Raw genomic sequence first — 16,309 nt, forward strand, 5'->3', positions numbered from 1 at the left:
CTATACAATAGGAAATGTAACAGTAGTGCTTATATTGTGCATAATCATCTAGAAAATCTGTAGTCACTGCAAGATCAGAGACTAAAAGTACCACCACTGGGAACATGTAATGAATTCATCTTGATTTTTTTATACAAAATATTTTCCCAAGAGTCTACAATGACTAAGATACCTCATAGGTGAAGCCAGTTAATGAAAATGGGGTTAAAACCTATTACTTTGATACATTTAACAACATGACCTATGTCTTCATCTATGTTACCTGGGGGTTTGCCACTGAGCAGCAGCCATGGAAAGGAACCTGCTCAGGAATTACAACACCCCAGGGTAAGAGGGTAGCAGGGAAGACTATACAGGAATACTGTGCTGGGACCTCTCCTGTTTGGCATTTACTTTTCTGTAGTAACAGTCAATAGCAACAGGCTCTGGCTGACTAAGTCTGCAGATGACTGCAAGTTAGGAGCAGTCAATGAATTCCAAAATGACTTAGCCATCCTGCAGGAAGGTTTGCCTCAAATAAATAACTGATGCTAAAATCATGGACAGCAACTACACGTCAAAAAATACATTACTGTATCCTTTGGGAAGTCAACCATAGGGCACAACCACATTGACAATATGCTCTTAGAGTTGACCCAGTTGTTCAGGATATGGGAACTTATGTGGACAGTGGCCTACCTTTTGACCAACATGTGTCTGTTGTTGTAAGAAAGTTCTATATTGAACAGCTCATAAATAAAAGGATTGTGTCTAGATCTAGGGATGTCATTTACTCAGCCCTCATTAGGTCAATCATTAAATACAATGCCCCCTTTGGCAAATATCTGTCCAGACACATGCAACAACTGCAACACTGACAGAGATACCTTACTAAAAGGATACAAGGCTTAAACAACAACGTCCTACATGGACTTACTCAAAGCCCTGTCACTATGCTCGGTATCCTACAGATTGCTAACAGGTGACCTGTGTACAGCATACAAAGCATTTTTTGACCCTTTACTAATGGATTTACTGCATATCAGCAAGTCAAATGGCATCAGAAATACTCAGTCTAGGGATTTAGAACTCTCCTGTAACATCAACAAAATGGTTTTAAGGGACAGGTATATTTCGCAGAGGATAATGGTACTGTGGAACATTCTCCCCATCCACATAAAACAAAGTTCATCCCCATTCATTTTCAAGCGCAATTTAGATCTATGGATGAGAAACACAAACCTTTCCCCCCAAAACTGCCCCCTCTACTACTAATGGACAGAGGCAGCTCCCAAATGCTTTATTCCATTCATGGGTCTCCTCAAAGTATCTATGACATGATCCCAGTTATTCTCATTGGGGTAATATATATTTATTGATCATGATATGAACTGACCAATCTATAACCACATGGGATAGGTCATTTCAAGCACAAAAAGAGAAATTGTCTAGGATTAAAATGGTCCACAAGGGCAGACAGCCTAATACTTACCTATAAAAGAATAGCTGTGTAAAATCTTACCATAACCATAGATGCCCTTCTCTTTCATGTTTCAGTATTCATAGTCTTCAGGTTATCCTCTGCTTAGTGACCCGAAAGTCCAGCCAGTATACAAAAGCTTTAGTCACTGCAAGGTACGTGGGACGTCTGACATTGGCCGCAGGGTGTGTGGGCCATAAAAGTGACATCTGCACATATCTTTCCTCAGAACTGAATGCCCCACTTGTTGGACCTCAGTCCCAGGATAGCTGCACAGGTCTTGTGTCATCCAACAAGGTGTATATATATATATATATATATATATATATATATATATATATATATATGTATGTATATATAATACATACACACACACACACACACACACACACACACACACACACACACATATGTGTGTGTGTGTGTGTGTGTGTGTGTGTGTGTGTGTGTGTGTGTGTGTGTGTGTGTGTGTGTGAGTATGTGTGTATAAATAGGGGGAGGGATAGAATACTGCAACATGGAAGAGAAGGACAGCTATGGTTATGGTAAGATTTTAGGTTCATAGGTTCATAGGTAGGTACTAAGCCATCGGCCCTAGGGCCTATACAAGCCTAGCCAAAAAGGTACCCTGGCTTTCTCCACCCAAGAAAATTATTTTCCTGTGCCCCTGTCGAGCAGAGCCACAGAGGTGATACCCAGGGTGAATTTCCTATTTCCCATTCAATCATCAAGATTTTTCTTGAAGAGTGCTAATGAAAAGCTTTGTTTAATATAGATAGGTAGTTTGTTCCACTGTATGGGAAGTCTCTGGAACAGGAATCTATCCCTCCAGCATGTTCTGTTTTTTGTGGCGACAAGGTTTATGTCCCTAGAACATGTAGCTCGGAGGGATTGGGATTTCTTTAAGTGGTGCATGTCCAACAGCTCTGGGTTTGACATAGCTTTGTATGTTAGGCAGAGATCTCCTCTGAGTAGACGATATGTGACGGAGTAAAGCTGGAGTTTTTTGAGACGGTCTGCATAGGGCATCTGTTTGAGGCTGGTAATCCTCTTTGTGAGGTATTTTTGCGGCCTTTCCAGTTGTTGTAGATGTCTTGTGAGGTACATACCAAAAGGGGTGTTGTACTCTATAATGGGTCTAATGAGTGATGAGCAGAGGCGAACAATGACCTCTTTTTTCCTTGGATGAGAAATCTTTTGTGATGAGGTGTGCCACATAGAAGGATTTCCTGACTACTGTGGCAATGTGATTATCAAAGGAGAGACTACTGTCCACCTGTGTCCCAAGGTCTTTTATCACACTTTGGGTGTTAAGTAGACTACCACCTATGTGGTAAGTCATGGATACAGAGTTTTCACCAAAGGAGATGACAATGTACTTTTTGGCATTGAGCTTGAGGCCATGGCTTTGACACCAGGCATCTGTCTCAGTGAGGCCCTTTTGTTGGATGTCCACATCATTAGGAGTTTCAATTATGGCTCCTAGTTTGCAGTCATTTGCAAATTTCATTAGCCAAAGACCTTCTGTGTTAGCCTGTACTTCAAAAAAGTAGATATCAAACAAGAAAGGACACAGGACTGAACCCTGAGGTACTCCACTTGTCACTGGTCTGAAGTCAGATTTGGAGTCTGCTACTTTCACAGTGTGGGTTCTGTCAGTGAGCCAGTTGGCAGCCCATCTTGTGACATAGGGATTTATACCTCGTTTAGTGAGTTTATCTATAATTCCAAAGTGGGGGATGGTGTCAAAAGCCTTGGTGAAATCTAGATAGGCTGTGTGAACTACCTTACCCTCATCTACGGCTTTGGTGACTGCTTCAAAGAAATCAATCAGGTTAAGAGACATGATCTGCCTTTTACAAACCTGAATTGGATGGGTTCCAGAGTTTGGAGATTACCAATGTCTTTGTTTACAAGTTCCATGATGATACGTTCCATGGCCTTGCAGACCAGGCTCATTAGGCTAATGGGTTGGTTGTTCCTGAGGTCCACGGTGGCTCCCCCTTTGTGGAGTGGGATGACTGTCGCTGTGCACCATTCAGTGGGCACAAAGCCTGAGGTGAGGCTATGATTGAACATGGTGCTTAGGTGGGATGCCAGTTCATTCTGTAGTTCATGTAGAATGCAGCCTGGGATGTTGTCAGGTCCCATGGATGCTGTGTTCTTGGCTTTGGACAGTGTGTTTTTTACCTGTGCAGCCATGATTACAGGAACTTTGCATTCTTCCGGTATAGAGATGGGCCCTTTAGGGGGTGAGCGTGGGGTAAAGCTAGCACTGAACCTATCTGCCAGGATGTTGGCAATATCAGTTTGTTCTGTATATTTAGTGCCATTGTGCTGTAACTCAGAGCAGATCTGAGTGTTGCCATTGAGATTATTGACATAGCTTTAGAATGCTTTGTGGTTGTCTTTAGAATAAGTGGCAATTTTGTTTTCATAACTAGCTTTGGAGGATTTTATGAGGGATCTCAGCTTCTTACTGAGGCTAACCAGGGAGTTCTTCCAGTCATGGGATTTTACTCTTTTTTGCAACAGTTTCTTTCTTCTGTTGTAGAGTTTGTTTATGGCAGGGGACCAACAGATTGGCTTCCTTTTTTGGAGGATAACATCTTGGTTCTGTTTGCAATAGCATGATCCATGCACTCGTGTAAGTGCTTATAAAGTGCATTTGTATAGGATTTAGCAGTCGTACCTCTATTGCCCATTTGCATGGGTGTTGTGAAGTTTGCCACTTCTGTCTTGAGAAGTGTGAAGTTGGCTTTGGAGAAATTTTTTACAGTGGTTTCCCTAATGGGGTGTGGGGGTGGGATGTGGATGTCTAGGATGATTAGCTTGTGGTCAGATCTGACCAACGAGGAATTGACCTCTGGTGTAGAACACCGGTCGCCCATGTTGATAATGACCAGGTCTAGGATATTGCTGCCCCTGATGGGAGTGTGGATTAGTTGATCCAAGGCTTTGGAATTTATGAATTCCAGAAATATTGGGCAAAAGAGTTGGTACATGAGTAGTTTTCCCAGTTAATGGTGGGGTAGTTCAAATCACCCATTATTAGGGTGTTGGGTTGTACCCTAATATTTTCCAGTGTATCAAGAAATGAGGAGTGGGAATCCTGGGGCATAGTGGGGGATCTGTAGCAAGTTACAATTTGGATTGCGGTCTTGCCCAGAGTTAGTTGCACTTGGATAATCTCGGATGCATTATGCTGAGCAACTAGCCTGCAGGTGTGGATATCCTTAATGAATATGGACACACCTCCACCTTTAGTATTTCGGTCCAGGTTAGGTGGCCAAAAGGTGTGGTATGAATTATAGCCTGGTAATGTATGGGTGCTATCTGGAGCCTTGAATCAGGTCTTTGTCACTGCACAACTATTCTATGTCCTTCTATTCCCATGTTGCACTATTCATAACCTTTGGGTGAAAGGAGACAAACAATTGCTCTGATCTCCTAAGGGACTTGGTCTTGTCAAGGTAGAATCTTAGTTGTCTGTGAACATCAAGGAAATGCTGGACTCTCTCACTGTCATTCTGGGGATGCAGAAAAATGTGGGGAGGTGAATACATTGGTTCAGGCACAGCTCATTGACCACCTTAGGCATGAAGAACGGGTTGGTCCTTAGGGTCATTATATCCTTGTGGAAGATTAGAAAAGGTGGGGTGGCCATGACGGCCTGGAGCTCTGACACTCTCCTGGCTGATGTCAGGGCCACCAATGGCACAACTTTCCAAGTGCAATATTTTTGAGAGGCTTTTGATGCTGGCTCAAAAGGAGCAACAGTGAGCTTCTCTAAAATGTAGTTCAGGTATTATGGGGGTGGAACTGGCCTCCTGGGGCCCTGAGGTGCAGTACTCCCTTAAGGAATAATTTCACTGGAAATCAGGAGGCAAGAGGAGGGTCAAGAGGCAGACAAGCTGAAATAACAGCTAGGTGGGCCTTAACAGAAGAATATGCCAGCCCTGCTTGCAACAATTCACACAGGTAGGGCAGGACTAAAGGAACCTCTCATTGAAATGGATCCAGCTGTCTTTGAAGACACCAGATGGAGAATCTTTTCAATTTGGACAAATAAGATCTCTAAGTATTGGGTTTCCTGGCCTCCTGCAGGACATTAAACATGTCCTCAGTGTAAAAGTGTCAGAAAGGGATCAAAACTCTATTACCCACAGGGTTAGGTTCAGAGATTCCAGGTGGGGATGGATTAAGGATCCCTTGTCCTGTGTGAGAAAGTCCACTCTGTGAGGTAACTTGTGATGATTGCCTTTGGCTAAATGTAAATTGAGGGGGAAACAATGGTGTCTTGGCCAAAAGGGAGTCACCAACAAGATTTTTGGTTTTTCCTGCTATATTTTCAGCAGGGCTTTTTGTAGGAGTGGGATGGGGGGAATGCATTGAGAAACATCCCCTTCCATGAGACAGAAAAGGCATCCATTGCCCTCACTAGTGGGCTGGGTGCCCTGCTGGTGCAAAAGAGTGGAAGTAGTCTGTTCAGAGGGGAAGCAAACAGATCTATTTGGGGAGTACCCCACTTGTAGACTATGTCCAGGAACACATCCCTGTGTAGCATCCATTCGTGGGAGTGTGACATGGACCTGCTCAAGGTGTCTGCCTGAGTGTTCTGGCCTTCTTTTTTGGTGGCTCAGTGGTCTGACTGGACAGTCCTTCCATTGCCAGAGCCAGATGTTTAAGACACTGGTTTTCTAAGTAGATGTTTACGGCATGCAGACAGCTGCGAAGAGTCTTTAGAATGAAGGCCTGACAAACTATACATGTTTATGGTCGTGGTTGAGCTCTAGACAGAAAAGCAAAGGTCATGGGCTTCCTTATGGGAGATCTGACGTCCGAACCTACACTTTCCTTTCCTGGATGACATGAACCTAAGCACTCATGCAGTGATCAAAAAGAGAATAAGAAAATGGCCCCAAAGGGGTACTTATCTTAAATTTGAAGATCCGATGGCAGAGATGGCAGGAACAGCTGACATTCGACTGGCAGCATAGAAGTTCTAAGGAAAGATACATGCAGACATCACTTTTATGGCCCACACATCCTACGGCCAACATCACACATCCCATGTACCTTGGAGTAACTAAAGCGTTTGTATACTGGTCAAATATTCGGGTAGCTAAGCAGAGGAAAACTCAAAGGTTATGAATACTGCAACATGGGAATAGAAGGACATCCTATAATACAGAGATTAGCTGGCTACAACTGGTTGTAACCCGGCGTGTGAGTGTATGTAATGTAATAACAGGACATGGAAAACATCGCTTTTAAATCACTGCTGTAAGTCAGAATAAGTCCTTACTTCAGTTTCAGCTCATCTGGTATGTTTTGATAAAGGCAGTAACAGAACCCCTTCTAAAGCTGATATATGCTAACTGCTGCAGAGCCTGGAAATTCCAGGGCAGGCCTTCCAGGCTTTGATAGTGCAGTGCTCATTTGATTTAGATTCAGCTGTTATGGATCTTTTTCCCCAGTACAGTATCACATGTCCCTTCTTATGGTGGTATGTGCTGGGAGTTGAAGGGGCTTAGAATTCTTCAGTAGAACTTCCAAACCATGACACTGCAGTGCTTACCAGGTTCAGAATCAAGTTCCGTGAATCTTTTTCATGGAATTAACAGCAGGTACACCTCCGGATGTTAAACTATAAATCTTGCCTAGCTCCTCTGAGAGGTAAATGAATGGAGAAGGGGACTAGGTTTGCCATGACTGATACCCAAAGCTGGAAACCACAAAAAATTATGCACTGTCCGTTTTCAACAAGAGAATACTTGTTTCAACAAAACAGTACAGTTTTTAATGCTGTGAAATACCATACCATATTTCTCATATTCTTGCCTTCCTGGTCCCATTTACTAAGAGAAACAGAGAGACAGATTCCAAAAGACTTGCTCTCAGAGTAAGTGACATACTCTGGTCTAAAGCCTGTCTATAAAGCAGGCTTACACTGGAGTAATTAATTTGCACTGAGAATAAGTCTTTTACAACCAGGCCTTGACAGAATGGGTATTTTACAGCAGGCACATGGCAATGTGTGTCAGATTAGCAATGAGGGACAATAGGTACTTTTGGTTCAAATTAAACAATGCAAGAGAATAAACTATACAACCTGCAACACTGCAGCAGACCCCATACTCATAATTTCTTGTCTTCTTGGGTTATAATTAACAGAGAAGGAGGAAAGGTAATTTGTGCAAGTGAGTTAACAAACTGAGAATGTTACTAGCTACCCACATCATAGGATTATATTAGGCTAATGACCACCAAAGCCTTTGGCCTTTATAAGCCTTGCCATGCAACCCAACCCAATTGTGTCCCTATGAATCATGGGTGTTTATTTGGAGGGGGTATATTAGGAAGTTTCTAGAGGTTATGGGGGGGTATGTTAGTTTTGGCATTACTGTCTGCCTCTGTCTATCACAGACATGGGGGTGAGACCAGGAGTGAATTTCTGATTTCTCATCCATTGCTTAAGGTTACATTTAAATAGGGTTAGTGATCGACTCTGTAAATAGCTGGAGAGCCTGTTCCAGAGCAGGCAGATCTTCTGAGCTACATATCTGTCTTGTCAGCATGTCTTATTTATGGCACAAGCAAAATTTAAATCCCTGTATTAAGTGGTTCTGATGCTGTTTGTTTTGTGGATGTGCAAAAAGTCCATCAGAGCTAGCTCTGAGGATGCCTTATATGCCAGGAATAGTTAGCCTTTCAATAACATGTAGGAGACCGAGTATAGAGATCAGGCTTTAAGGCAAGCCATACAGGACAATCTGTTTATGCCCTAAATTCTCCAGGTAAGGAACCTTTGTGGGCATTCTATGTGTTCTATATGTCTGGTCAGGTACATGCTGTTGGGAGCATTATACTTAATGATGGGTCTGATAAGGGTTGAATAAAGTTGCATTATGACTTTTGTGGACCTGGATGCCATGCCCTTACTTAAAAGAACATAGCGTGATTTTCTTACTACCTTGGCTACATGTTGGTCAAAGCCCACATTACTGTCTACATATGGTGCCAGATCCGTGACTACCTCCTCAGTTCTTAGGGGGGGTCTTATCAGTGCAGAAATTAGCTTAGGTGGCAATTTTCCCAAAATGTACTATAATGCATGTCTTGGTAATCAGTTTTATTCTGTGACTTTGACACCAGCCATTTTTGTGTGTTAGACCCTCTTGTAAAATGCTGGTGTCATGGGGGAAATCTGTGATAGCTCCCAATCTGTGAACTTGGTCAGCCAAAGGCCCTTGACATAGCCTTTACCTCTGAGAAGTACATGCCAAATAGGAGTGGTCCCACCACAGAGCCTGAGGTACCCTGCTGGTGATGAGTCTCTTAGTGGAGATGGTCTCATCAATCCTGACTTCCTGGGTCCTGTTAGTAATTTCAGTTTTATCCATCGATTGCTGAATCATCTGGTGCCTTATCAGAACAATCAGCTTATTAAAAAAAGTAGGCTTGTTACCTGTACTACTTGTAAGTGCTGTAGTTGTTGCAGTAGAAATACCACACTAACATACATGTTAAATCAAACGATTTCATTACTACTGCAACCTGAAATTCTGTAGTGAAAAAATGAAAAGTTTAAAATGTCAGCTCAAGTAATACAATACTAAACAAGGCCTTTGCTGCAGTACTTAATACGCATAGAGTAAATTGCAGGTTCAAACAGCAGTATAACTGGTCAAGACTGTGATTATTCTAAGATAGAGTATGGATGATACAAATGACACACTATATCCATTTAGAAATTACACATAACTGTTTTAAATACAATATATATAATGCAGAGGAGCTGCAAACTAAAATGAATCCAATTTAAAAACAATTTGAGGTCCTTCTGAACTGATAGTCATTTCAAAGAGGTTTGAAACAGCTTTGTGTAGTCTCCGTATCATAGGCCTTCAGTTGCTCTACTACCACCACAAGTTAGGCATTCTTAAACTTATATTTTCTTTCCTAAACTTTCAGCTTATGCAACTTCAATGCAAGAATTCATAACACTGGTATTTGTTAACAATCCATAAAAATTCAGCAGTCATCAGTTGACATCATCATTTATTTTGCTTGCTTGTGTTTGCCACTTGGAATTATAAACTCAGAGCATGTATTTTTTCCATGAAGGAATATATATTTAACAATGCCAATTTGTTACACACAAAGATGCATAATGTGTAATGCTTTCCAGTTTAATGTCAAGTTGAACCATAGAAAATAATCCATTGCAATATAGTACATTCAAAATCTCTAATCTAATGATCTAAGGCTACTCTAATGTGTGGCCCCCTGTTAGAGGGCATACCACCTCATATGTAAACAAAAGAACATAGTCAGTGCTCAACAAAGCCAGTCAATACACTGCAGTACTAATTATGCGCAACTGTGACACTTGAGTTGCAGCCAAGAGTTAGCTCACCGGTTTGGTCATAGTAGCAAGGAACTGCTTTGTCTTGCCATGTGAACTGAGCAGTCTAAACAGTTTGCAGAACAAACTCTATTACTCAGATCTTTAGATGTCCATTATGAAGGCAAAGGAAACAGTAGAGGATTAACAAGAGTGATATAATGGCATTTTAACACTCACAACATCTGTATTAAAGGGGTACTTTCCTTTTTGTATATTTGGTCCTCAGTGCTTGTTAATCTTGACTAGGTCTGTAGCAGTATGGCTTAGACGTTTAAGGTTAAAAGTCGCAAATAAGCTTTATGATGCAGTCCCGGGCTTGACTCTCTCATCAGCCCCATGTTGAGTACTGAGTGCTTCTCAGTAAATTACTTAACCAGACAGTGCTTCCATGACAACCCTGGTTAGCAAAGTTACTGACTGAGTAACTGATCACTCAAATGATTATCACTCGATTAATTGAGTTGTAAATCGTCTCACATTTGCGCTGTCTGCATCATCTTCCAATGCAGTTGGCAGTTGGTGCAGAGGTTAAGGTCGTGACCTGCAGTTTCTCTGGTACAATGTTTGATTCCCTCAGTCTGTGTTTGTCTAATGTATGACCTTGTGCAAGTAATTTAATCAGACATTGCTCCTGTGCTATCCCTGAAAAGGGACTGTGTATCCAGTGGGCCTACCCCATTAACAAATAGGATTAATCGTGTTGAGGGTTGGCATAATGGTTAAATTGTTTATCGGACAGACACAAGGTACAGGGTTTGATTCTCACATTTGTGAGAAATTGTCTAGGCTTAAAATGATCCACAAGGGCAGATAGCCTAATATTTGTCTATGAACTTATGCCCTTTTAGCCACATTCACGTATAACTTTATGACCACTGGAAGTGCCTGAGCTCCTTGCATCTGAGGAGCATGTCATGTGATTAAATGCAATTTCGGTGAACACAAAAAAAGCGAGTGCTGTTCGCCGAAATTACATTCAATGACAGTGGAATTTGCTTTTTCTTTACTGTTGTACAACCATGGAGTTGGTATATATATATATGTCTGAGGGGTGGGGTTGCAGGAGGATTGACCCCTGCAAAAAATAAATTGTTGATATCTTCATCGAAGGTGGTTTTGATGAATGCTTTTCATTTCTTTTCCATTAATTGAAATTATCCTCAATGAGTCAACATAGCTCCTTGGATCAGTAGTGGCTTTAATCATAAAATCTAGAACATTGTCCCTTGCAATACCAAGAATCTATACTTTCAAGAGACTTTCTTACAAACAAATTCTGTCATCTTCAGCTGAACAGTGCATTGTACATTAACACTCTTAGGCTGAAAAATATGTTGTTTGTTTCTCTAAATATGTGTCAATTACATTTTCTGCTGCAATGTTTAGTGCTGTAATATTTTCAAACATTCCTATGTGAGCAGTTTCTGCTGTCTTCGCACTTTTCATTCTGTTTAATACTAGGGTATTTCTAGACGCCTCCTGTCACATTATGCAAAAACAGTCAGGTGGTATATGCTTCTAGAGAAACTTTCCAATCAGGATGCAGACATGATACAACATTTTATTAATTAAACTGTTTTAAATACAGTATTGTGTTACTAGTCATGTGATTATAGAGCTCTGCCAGCATTAAACACCATCACAATTACTTTACTTCTTTAACAGAAACAATTATGCATTTAGTTTGTCATGTCAAAGTTCACTGATTACAACTACCCTCAGATATACTAATGAGACAAGTTAGCAACATCATGTACACTGAATTGGCATTCAGAGAAATGCTCATCACTTCAAAAGCACATCGCACAATGGCACACTCCATCACTAACAACACAATTACACTATGGAATATTGAACATTAAAAAAAATGAAAAACTGCCATTATACATTAATTGTGAGCTACCAAGGATAAGTCTGATATCCTGTTGAGTATGAATGATATACAGTAACATGAGGAGATTTATGAACATTAGCCAAAAATGTATGTTGTATGACTGTGACCGCTAAACTATGCACACAGAACTAATTTCCAGTGTTAGCCCTTCAGTACAAAAGTGTTGTACTCCGGTGTGCAACTGCTTTGAGGCATATCTCAACATTTTGAAACATAGATAATTTCCAGCAGTTTCAGTTTAAAGTTTGGTATAAATGTACAATAGAAAAAAAAACTTCCTTAACACCAGGAAGTATGCTCAAAAACAGCCAATTACTACAGCTTTGATTTAAATTTAAGAATGAATTAAAATCAACATGCTTTCCATCTTAATCCCGATTTAATTATGTCAAGCCGATTATCATTGCTAAGGATCAATTTGCTATGGCATTCTTTTCAATAATTTACTTGGAAAAATAAGACGTTTCTACATTTTAGTGAAATGCCACATGGATTAAGCCAATAAGAATTTTACTCCCAAAGCACAAATGTTAACTTTCCTTACACATGCCTTGATTTTATAACCCCTGATGACCACAGGGCATGACAAACTTGATAATTAATCCTGATTCCTTTTATTTGTCACATCACAACACAGGGGCTCCATGATTAAAGTTTTTGCCACATAGGTCCATTGTTTGATATTCAGTTTCAACTATAGAGCCCAACCTTCAATCTCCAAAATGTGGAACACGAGCTCTCATAACATGGAATAAATGGGCAAAATGTAAAACACTTACTAAAACATTCAATTTGGTAAATTACTTTATATTCATAAAAAATTATTTTGATGAATTAATATGATTCAGTATTATCTACCATAGATACTGGTTAAAATTTTTTAACAATTAATGTGGGTCAGACCCTTTAAAATATAGAACAATGTGGTATGTGGACTTTTTTAAAACTCAGAATGATCACTGTTTGTGTGTAACTAACATATAATCTCCATGCCTCTGGGATTTGTGTGGGTTATCTGATTTACTCTCACTGTCCATAAACATGCTTGTTTGTTTCTACTCCAATTATACCCAGATATATTGCATTTGTCCTTATTACTCAGGTCACAGCTGAACAATGTCTACAATGGACCAGATCACCACCCTGCTAAACAGATTAAATATACAGCTATGTCCATAGAAACTAAAAGGGTTATTTTAAGCAGAAACTCACACAGAACTTGAGATTTGATCAGTAAATTTAATTTTCTTTTTCAAAAAGTAAGTTACTGCACCGAGCCAGAATTTACTCCTCAAAAAAAAAATCCAGCCACTGCTGTACTTGCCATTTTAGATGACAGCATGAGCTATGTTTATCATAAAGTTCTCTGTGACATTATTTTTGTATGTTGTACATCACTGCACCCACCTATAAAGTCCAAACCAAATGAAACACGTATCTTGCTTTACGTATCCATAGGATATGCAGATGTCACTGCAGTGTAAGGTTTTAGACATAATATGAGAGACTCATTATGTCAGTTTTAAGTACAGCTAACAGTGTTTGTGTGTGTGTGTGTGTGTGTGTGTGTGTGTGTGTGTGTGTGTGTGTGTGTGTGTGTGTTTGTGTGTTTTGTCTCTCTGAGCTGCCAGATACCATAAGTGACCTTAAGAAAGGAAGCATAGCGGCTACCACAAGGTTTCACCACCACTTTAGGATGTGATCTCTGACTCTCTGCAGCTTCCAGAGTGCATGGCTACTATGTTCACCCCCCCCCACAAGTGCACTCCATCTCACCACTGCAGTTGCATGTCATTATGTCCATCCAGTCTGAGTAACAGAAGATTTTGACATGTTTACTTCTATTTATGCAAGTGGTGATGACTATGCCCTAACCATTCCTCAACTTGTCTCAGTATTGTGATATCTGATGTATGTGTCCAGTCCATGCATTGCTCTTCATAGCCTGTGTGTCATACCAAATGCATCATTTTATTTGTGCAAGGGCCTATAACTCATGAACGGAGGTCACTTCTTTACCAGTGCTAGAGTGCAACGCACTAGCCTCAGCCTCATCTGTGGTACTACTGCTGCCACTCCCTTCCTGACTCTCCACCCTGTTCTTCTGCTTTTGGTACAAGGATGCATGACCCTTCCATGTCATTCCCCTGCTCCTCCATCTAATTGTGCAATAGCAATGAAAGGTCCCTGTGGCTAAGATGGTTAAGGCTAAACATATGTCAGTATCCACAGGAATGATTCTGCTTCTGGACGATACAGTTCAAAGAGGTCCCGTACAGTCTCCCAGAACACAATCTGATGGTCTGTGAGCTGGATGCATGTCAGGCACTGTCTGAATTTCCTCTGTTGGCACAGACAGACATGAACTCAGATGGCAGCTGCAGACATGCTGAAGAGGTACTGCTGCTTGTATCTCTTCATACAAAATGAGTCATTGTTTAAAAGGGTATGAGCTGTGGTACGGTCACCTCTGTTAGTGGATTGGTCTGTCATTTTGTATATCATCATTTGCATACTCCATGTGGCTTATTTGTATGGAGTTTCTCAATTTGCATGTCAGTAGGCACTCAGTATCATGCACTGTATGCCACAGTATTTTGCCATTTGTATGGCAATGTTCTCTCTGTCTTCATCTTGCCAACACCCTACACATTGTCACTATCTGCACTATTCTATACTGAGCAATGTGCTAGATGTGTATGAATTATGGCGAAAGTTTCTCCAAAATTGAGTTTCTTCTTCCGCTTTTCATGCATACTATTCTACTGTTGGCATACAACCCTGGCTAATTGTAATTTATGAAAAATGACACTCATTGTTCCCACAAACTACATACTACATATGTGTAATATTCTGAGCACAGAAACAAAACAATATTTACAGATAAGCATTCCCAGCAGTAGAATATTCATCGGTAATGATCTTCCCTGTGTGATGACTGTACATCAGGTAATACTTGAAGAACTGTACTGACTTACTGGACGATTGTGAAGCAGGACAAGCTTGGTCACTCGGATGTTAATTTTGACTCCTAGAGTGGGATGCTGAAACATGTTGTACACCTGAGGAATAAACCAAAAAAAATGTTAAATGCAAATGATAGCTGGAAAACTAAGTACAGCATGCAGATTTGGTGGTTTGCTAAAGGGATTTATTATTTAGACGACAGCAAACACAATAATCCATTCTCAATATTGTAACAGAAATAATGCAGTTAGGATTCATGGACCTCTGTATAAAAAACGGAGAGTTCATCATAAGTGCAAAATAGTCAGTCTTTTGCCAAAAAAAAAAAAAAAAGATCACATCCAACCAAAAACTAAAAGTATGCACAAATAATTCAGAAATTCAAAGACATTTTCCCTAAAGAAATCCAATATAAAACATTAGAGTGTAGTCTGAGGGCAACGTCTAGCTATTTTTTTATTTATATTTGTATTTGTTAAGCAATAACTACTTAGCAATGCAAATTTTCATCAGAGACCTGAGGAGATAATCTCCTAAACTAATACATGTTGACATATTCTTATGCTTTGCAGTACACTGTGATATATATTTACACTAGAATTAGGGCTCAAGGTGAATACTAATACATAAAAAAAAAATCTTTTGGGGATCGTGGTCACAAACAAAATCAAGTGTAAAGAAAAATGGTCAGTGTAGGCTTCCAGGATCTGCGTCAGAAAAGACAAAACAGTTGCTACAGTAATTCATGGTGGCTCACCAATAACTGGGTATGACACTGACCATATGTACACATATCATGTGTTGTGGTGCACAATGTCACAAATGATGGAGGTGAGATAATGTAAACTATGCCTGCTGATTGAGGTCATGTACAAAGGAATAGGCAAGTGTGCACCAGGATACCGATTTATATGCAGTCAATGATGTGCTTGTGCCCTGAGAAAATCAAGTCAGGCAGCACGTTCTGTAAGTCTTCCAAAGATATCCTGTAGATGACTTTCTCTTATCCACACGTCACTGTATTTTGGCATGAGGGTACTTCTATGGAGCATGGTCTCACACCATTCATCTGTTTTGCTCCTTTTGGATTACTGTAAAGAGCTGTAAGTTCATAGAACAAGTGGTAAAACTAAACACACAGTCTATACAAGAGTTACCTCAATCCTTGAGAAGGGATACACATGAAAGCCCTAGGAAGAAGTTGTGAATGCCCATCCAACTGTCAAGATTAATCCTGAATGTGGCAAAGGTAGTACTTTGCTTGACTTACACTGATCATTTTCTATAGTGATTGTTTTTTCCAGAGGTGGGAATACACTGGGCTATGAATACACTTTAGGGAAACATCCAGGTAGTCAAAAAGGACACAGACCCACCTGTGGCAAACTTCGAAATGGTTCTGGGTTCTGGGGAGGTTATGTTCTACTAGGTGCATGATGTTCCAGTGTGCATCTGGAAAGACAGATGACAAATATTTCTCTTTCATCAATCAGATATTAGCATTCCTCTTTTGCCCCTTCACATAGTCTAGCTTTGTAAAGTAATCAACATCGTCCCTTTTGCAGGAATAATGAAA

General features: G+C 40.4%; 1 protein-coding gene across 2 annotated transcripts in view; it reads right to left on the minus strand.

The window, feature by feature from the left end:
- Positions 1 to 16,309, minus strand: part of ADAMTS17 (ADAM metallopeptidase with thrombospondin type 1 motif 17) — a 3,302,852-nt gene that overhangs the window by 2,614,784 nt on the left and 671,759 nt on the right. For both annotated transcript variants that reach the window (XM_044078403.1, XM_044078402.1), the window contains exon 5: positions 14,745 to 14,828. In XM_044078403.1, coding sequence (XP_043934338.1) covers positions 14,745 to 14,828 — 84 coding nt within the window. The remainder of the gene's footprint in view (positions 1 to 14,744; positions 14,829 to 16,309) is intronic.

This window comes from Protopterus annectens, chromosome 7.part0 (genome assembly GCF_019279795.1).
Source record: "Protopterus annectens isolate FY-2018-M chromosome 7.part0, PAN1.0, whole genome shotgun sequence".
Classification (NCBI taxonomy): domain Eukaryota; kingdom Metazoa; phylum Chordata; order Ceratodontiformes; family Protopteridae; genus Protopterus; species Protopterus annectens.